The 6,234-nt window shown below is 44.6% G+C and overlaps 1 protein-coding gene across 1 annotated transcript in view; it reads left to right on the top strand.

Annotated features, from left to right (window-relative positions):
• The first annotated feature begins 1,443 nt into the window (after positions 1–1,443).
• Positions 1,444–6,234, top strand: part of SH3GL2 (SH3 domain containing GRB2 like 2, endophilin A1) — a 217,211-nt gene continuing 212,420 nt past the window's right edge. Inside the window, 1 exon segment of the mRNA XM_032307120.1 lies at positions 1,444–1,844. Within this exon segment, the coding sequence (XP_032163011.1) occupies positions 1,800–1,844 (45 nt within the window). The 5' untranslated portion in view covers positions 1,444–1,799.

The following is a 6,234-nucleotide window of genomic DNA, read 5'->3' as shown; positions in this document are numbered from 1 at the left end:
GAACTGGTAGAGCACAAAAGCAGTCATTGTAACAACCCCCACGTTTCTCTTATCTAGAACCCCACCTCCATATGCAGGAAGTACAAACAATTGTAGAATTTCCTAAAGTCAAGAATCTGGGAATCCCCATGGTAGGCCTTACAGGTGTGAGTCAATGTGCTGCCTGAAGGGGCCTCAGTAGAATCACCTTAAATGTTGTCCTGAACTCTGATGGATCAAAAGTCCCACCTCTTTCTTGGCAGGACTTCTGTCTTTTCCTGTCTGATGTCTGTCTGGCGTTCTGTTAGAATCTCATAGGCATCATCAGAGCTTACTCTTCACCCTCTCTAGCTGGTAAGAAATATGGGGGTGAAGCGGCTGGGTATATATGGTCCTTGTGTGGAGCCACCATCCCCTGTCCCACAATCGTCAGGCTTGGGGGTGAATCTGCTCACTGTTTCTGTGAGACTTCCCAAACTTCAATTAGGCTTTTTTGTAAGAATGAAACAGGGAACTTACTTCATGGACATTTAATGACAAAAAATTAAATATATGTCAGCCATGGAGTCCGGGGTAGCAGGGAGCACGCTTGTGGAAGTAATGAAAGGTATTGCCAGCACTCCTATTCTGCCGTGGGTTCTCTTATTCATCCACTTATCCTGGCTTGTCACTCTGCCTTCTCCTCACAGCTTCGGTCCCCGTGTGGGGACAGCATTCAAGTTCTTTCTTTATGGGCTTCTCAGTCCAAGAAAAACCAGGAGAAGTGGCTAATCACCAAGAACACAGAAGCCATGCGGTGCTGCTCTCCTACAAATTAATCTAATTGCATCAGTATTTGGCTTTAGCCCAGCCTATATACTTTGTTACTTATGTAGTACTTTCATGATTTAGTATGTTTTTTCATACATAATGCTTAGATTGAAAATCCTAAAACCACTATCCTAAGTGAATGCCGAGTTCATATTCCGGCTTTTCCGTATGTGTAATCAGAGGATTAAACTGCTATTACTGTAGTAAAATCTCACATTCAATTCTATTTACCTGGCCAGCTTTAAGGTTTAAATTTTTTCTTTTTCTTCTTAAATTGTCATCAGGCCACATAAAATAAAATGATAAAAAATAAATTTAAAGGGAAAAAAAGGGCACGTTGTTGGTTTTCCCTAACGTCGTGGAGGCTTAGGAGTTACTGAAACCAGGAACCAGGACAGAAAATGTTTTCTGTGACCAACCAAGTGGGCGCAAGGCGAGAAGGAGCAATGACTTATTCATTACCCCAGACAAAACGCCTCCTTTCCCAGCTGCAGAGGCCAGGCTCAAAGGGCAGATGGGCCAGCTTCAGGCAGTGCCACTGCGGCTACCTGGAAGCCCAGCAAGTCACCTGAGTCGTGCCCATGCCTGAGCTGCCGAGCGGCAGCGACCGGTCCGCAGTGCGCGGGGGCACAAACCACACTGCCGGGCCGAGGGAACGCCCTTGGCGCTCTAAGCGGGCGGCGGGTCCACGAGGGCGCCGCGGAGCCGGACCTCCGCGGTAGGCGCACAGGTAGCGCTTGCCGCAGCACCTGCCTCGCCGGCCCCGCGCTCGGGGCGGGGCTTCCCGCGTCCCCTTTAAGAGGCCGCATCACCCGCCCCTGACGTCAGGGTGTCTCTCCGCACGAACCCGCGTCCCGCGCCGCTCCGCGCCCCCGCGCCCACAGCCCCGGCGGCGGCAAGACAAGCGGCCGCCCGGCGAGCGCGCCGCACTGCTCGGCCCTCCTGTCCGGCTCCGCCGCCGCCTCTTTCCGACACCCGCAGCCGCAGCCGCCCGCCCGACCCCTCGCACCATGTCGGTGGCCGGGCTCAAGAAGCAATTCCACAAAGCCACTCAGGTAAGGCGCCTGACAGGTGCGCCGCGGGGCGGTCCCGGACGGAGCCGCGAGGGGCGCGCTCGCAGCCTGCGGCCGGCGGGGAGCGCGGGGACCCCGGCCTGTGCCCAGCTCGCCGTCGCCGCGCTCCGCGTCGCCCGCCCCGCCCGCCGCGGCGGCGGCGGCGGCGGCGGCCCGGGGCGTCCGGGGGCTGGGAGCCCGCCCTCCGCCCCCCACCCCGGGCTGGGTGAGGCGCTGCGGACGCCCGCGAGTCCCTGGCGTCCTGCCTTGTCGCCCAGCGCGCCGCCCCCGCACCGCCCCCGCACCGCCCCCGCACCGCCCCGCGCGGGAGCGACTGGGAGGGGACCGCGACTGCACGGTCGCCCTGGCGTGCAGGTGCCCCAGAGGCGCGGCGGGAGATTATGTAAAGTCGTCTCTTAACCCGGTGACCTTGCGGTGTTGGTGCCCCCAGCCGTCCCGGGATGTGCTGGCACGAGCCGTGGCCCGCACTGGGGGTGACTGCGGTGATGTCCGCGGTCTGCGCTCTTCCACTGTGGTTTCGGAATCTCTCCTTCCATGTTGTCCCCAGGCTCCAGAGCAGTGGGAGGATGGGGCGTCCTTCTGGGAACCTCATGCATTAACTTTTCCTTGGAGAACTCGGGGTGAAACTCCTTTGAGGCCGAAGCTTGACCGTCAGTTCGTGTGTCTTTAAGCATTTCCCATGGGATTTATAGCCTTAACATAATCAAATCATCATTTATTTCTAAGTATTATTTTTCGTGAGCCTTTACAGCTCGAATGTGCCCATATTTTTCTGTGGGGTTAATAAGCTATTACAACTTATTTAATTCAGATTCTAATACTCGAAATCTCCTTGGGCTCTGTTGAAGAATTTTACATAGGGAAGATAAATGCATACTTATAATATGACCTATTTCTTATGTAATGAGGATGGTTACTATTTTTTTGTTGTTATTTTTAACCCTTCTGAAACAGTTCTAGTTCAGGGGGCCTTTAGCTAAGGACTTTGTTGATTTCTCATCATTTAGCTTTAATTTTTTTTTTTCATAGATTAGTCTTCATTAATAGTGAGTTTTCTCATAACTTCTCAGAAATAGTGAGGTGTTCCCCAGGCTAACACAGTAACAACCCTATTTTAAACCACATTCAGAAGAGGTGAGGGTTATGTTTTACAGAACCTTGGATAAGTTAGGGGGACAGATGCAGCATGAAATTTATCTCACATACATGAACATGTTATCTGTATCACCGTAGACTTGCTTTTGTAGAATCAGTTTTATCTGTTAGTTTGGGAGATACGGAAAAACCAAGATGATTTCAGGAAAAATAGGCACTAATGTAATTATTTTTGCTTTTTCACTTGGCTTTTTGAGTCCACTAGAACAGATGTTTGTAAATATATTTGTAAAAAGATTGTTGGTGTAATATGGAAGGCCTCTAATAACTTGATAGTTTGAATTCCTTCAGGTTTATAGTACCAGCACATGTACTGCCATAAATTCTCAGGCAGGACTCCTTTGAAGTCACTGACCTTTTTAATTTCAGGTACCTTTCACTTCTCTAAAGCAGACCTGAGCACTAAATTTACCAACACCACATCCCTTCTTCAGGTTGATTCTGAAGACTTCGTTTGCAAATCCTGGTGCCCCAAAAGGCAGTTAGGAACCTTGGCAAAGGTTAAGGCTTGACCCCACCTCTGCTGTCAGTGATCTTGAGCAAGTTACTGAAGTTTTGAATGTGTCCTTGATAATGGGGTTATTATCCATTTTCTAGAATTGGTGTGAGTATAAATAAGTTTGTAGAACACACACAGAAACTGTTCAATAAATGTTATTAATGTTAAGGGTAATTTCACTAGTATAAAATACTATCCCTTATATTAGTAATGATGACACATGAGGAAATTATGGAAGCTAGACTTTTTAGTTTTGCTACCTTAACAAAACAAATCAGATGACTACATTTCTGCCAGATCCTGAAGTTGTATATAACAGTGAAGTTTAGAATTGAAACTAGAAACTAGAATTGTGGTATGAAAGGACTTCTTAGATTGTTGGAGGAGGTCTGATAGTGACAAGATTAGTATTTATCACACCTGATTCGAATGCAGAATCACTGAGTCATTTTCTTTTTACTAAAAAGCCTTTCATTTTAGAAGTGAAATAACACACAATATCTTATCCATAACTTAATGGAGCATAATCTTAGAAAGTCCCAGGCAAAGGTTATTCTTCCTGTGCATATATGTGTATTTGAAGGGTGTGTAAAGCCAGCCCTACTGTTTGCCTGTGACAGGTATTAGGGGACATAGCCATGTCTATTTTTGTAAGCCATTTTCCCATTCCCAGCTCCATGAACCTGATCTTATCTACAAAGTAAGCTTTGCCCCTAGAATTGTTTCCTTTTGAGAACAGATATGCTAGATTATATGGTCACTGTTCTTAAGTGGAAGGCCCCTCTTCAGGTAAACATTTATTTCTGTGAAATTGAGTGTTTTGCCTATGATAGTGCGGAATGGTATTTGTATTGATAAAGCACTATACCTTTGGTGTTTGCCCACTAATTTGAAATCTCGGATAAGATGTGTCAGGACTGTTTTCTTGGTTTAGAACTGATTTTTTCTACCTTGTTGCTGACAGTTATTTTTAACATCTTTGATATTTGAGGTGAAAAAGATGCTTTTGCTAAGGATAATTTATTAGAGTGGAAAAGTCTTTCAGCTGGAGAATATATGAACAGAGTAAAAATTGATCTTCATTTTACTTTAATAACCTTGTTACTTTATTGCTTATAGATATAATTTATTATGCAATTACAATAAATAGGGTACTTTTTTTACTGTAAAGTAGGGCAAATGAACATGTATTATTCTACTTTTAGTGAGTTTTACTCACATTAAGATTTCATTTTGGCATGAATAATGTCAAGTTTTTTCACTTGGTTTAAACTGGCAGCATATCAGTTAAAAATAGCTGTCTGATTCCAGTTAACATTGATGTTTTTATAAAAATCAATACTTTTTTTTTACTTTATCAAGCATTTATAGTAAACATAACTTGCTTTATAGTAACAGAGGAAAGTTTGTTACAGAGTAAAATTTATTAGGTCATTGTGTTAGTTCTTTAGAGCTGCTGTAACAAGGTATCAATCTGACTGCCTTAAATAACAGAAATTTATTGTCTCACCCTTTTGGAGTCTTGATGAAGGTGACAGAAAGGCCATGTTCCCTCTGAAGGCCCTAGGCAGGAGTCTGTGTCAGGCTTCCTTCCTAACTTCTAGTAGTTTGTTGGCAATCTGTGGCTTTTCTTGGTTTCTTTGCACATCACACTGATCTCTGTTTTCCAGTTAGCATGGTTTTCTCTCTGTGTACAAATTTCTTTCCACTTTCTCAAAGGACCAGCCATATTGGATTGAAGGCCCACCCTGCACCAGTATGATCTCATCTTAGCTCAAGTAATTACGTTGGCAATGACCCTATTTCCAAGTAAGGTCGTATTCTGAGGTATTGGGAATTAAGATTTAAATATATGAAGTGTTTGGAAGTGGGGGGAATATAGTACAACCCATTAATAGCCATTATTTGCATGAAAGGATTCACCACAGTGTTTTTCTAAATATTGTCTTTAACATTAAAAGGACAATTCAGTCTATAAATAAAAACTTTATTTTGCATTGAATGAGATATGCTTTCTTCCTTTCAATGAGTTTGGTTAGGATATATACCTATTACAGACTATATATCTTCTATTTTTTCTTTCTTTCAAGATTTATTTATTTTAGAGCTCACACAAATAGTGGGGAGGGTCAGAGGGAGAGAATCTTCAAGCAGACTCTCTACTGACCGTGGAGCCTGACATGGGGCTTAATCCCTCGACCAATCAGATCATGACCTGAGCTGAAACCAAGAGTGGGGCGCTTAACCAACTGAACCATTCTGGTGCCCCTTTCTGTTTCTTTAATGGTATAACTCCTATTTGGTTAGGCTCTATGTTATGATACAGGCTGGTGCATGATTATTGTCCCACTCAGATTCATCAACTGGAAATTTTTAAGATTTTATTTATTTGCCAAAGATAGAGAGAGAGAGTACACACAAGCAGGCAGAGAGGCAGGCAGAGGCAGGGAGAGAAGCAGGCTCCCTGCCGAGCAAGGAGCCTGATGTGGGACTTGATCCTAGGACCTTGGCAGCAGCTTAACCAACTGAGCCACCCAGGCGTCCCTCAACTGGAAAATTTTTAATTACATTGGTATTTTAAGCCTTTCTGTTTAATTTTTTCATGCTTTCATCACATTTAAAATGCTGTATTTTATAGAGGTGCTTTGCTCTGGAGAATGTTGCATAAATCTGTTTATGCATTTATTGATTTGGTGAGACTTCAAACTTAAGATATTT

This window comes from Mustela erminea, chromosome 12 (genome assembly GCF_009829155.1).
Source record: "Mustela erminea isolate mMusErm1 chromosome 12, mMusErm1.Pri, whole genome shotgun sequence".
Classification (NCBI taxonomy): Eukaryota; Metazoa; Chordata; class Mammalia; order Carnivora; family Mustelidae; genus Mustela; species Mustela erminea.
The sequence above is the reverse complement of the archived record's forward strand: the minus strand, read 5'-3'. Positions and strand labels throughout refer to the sequence as shown.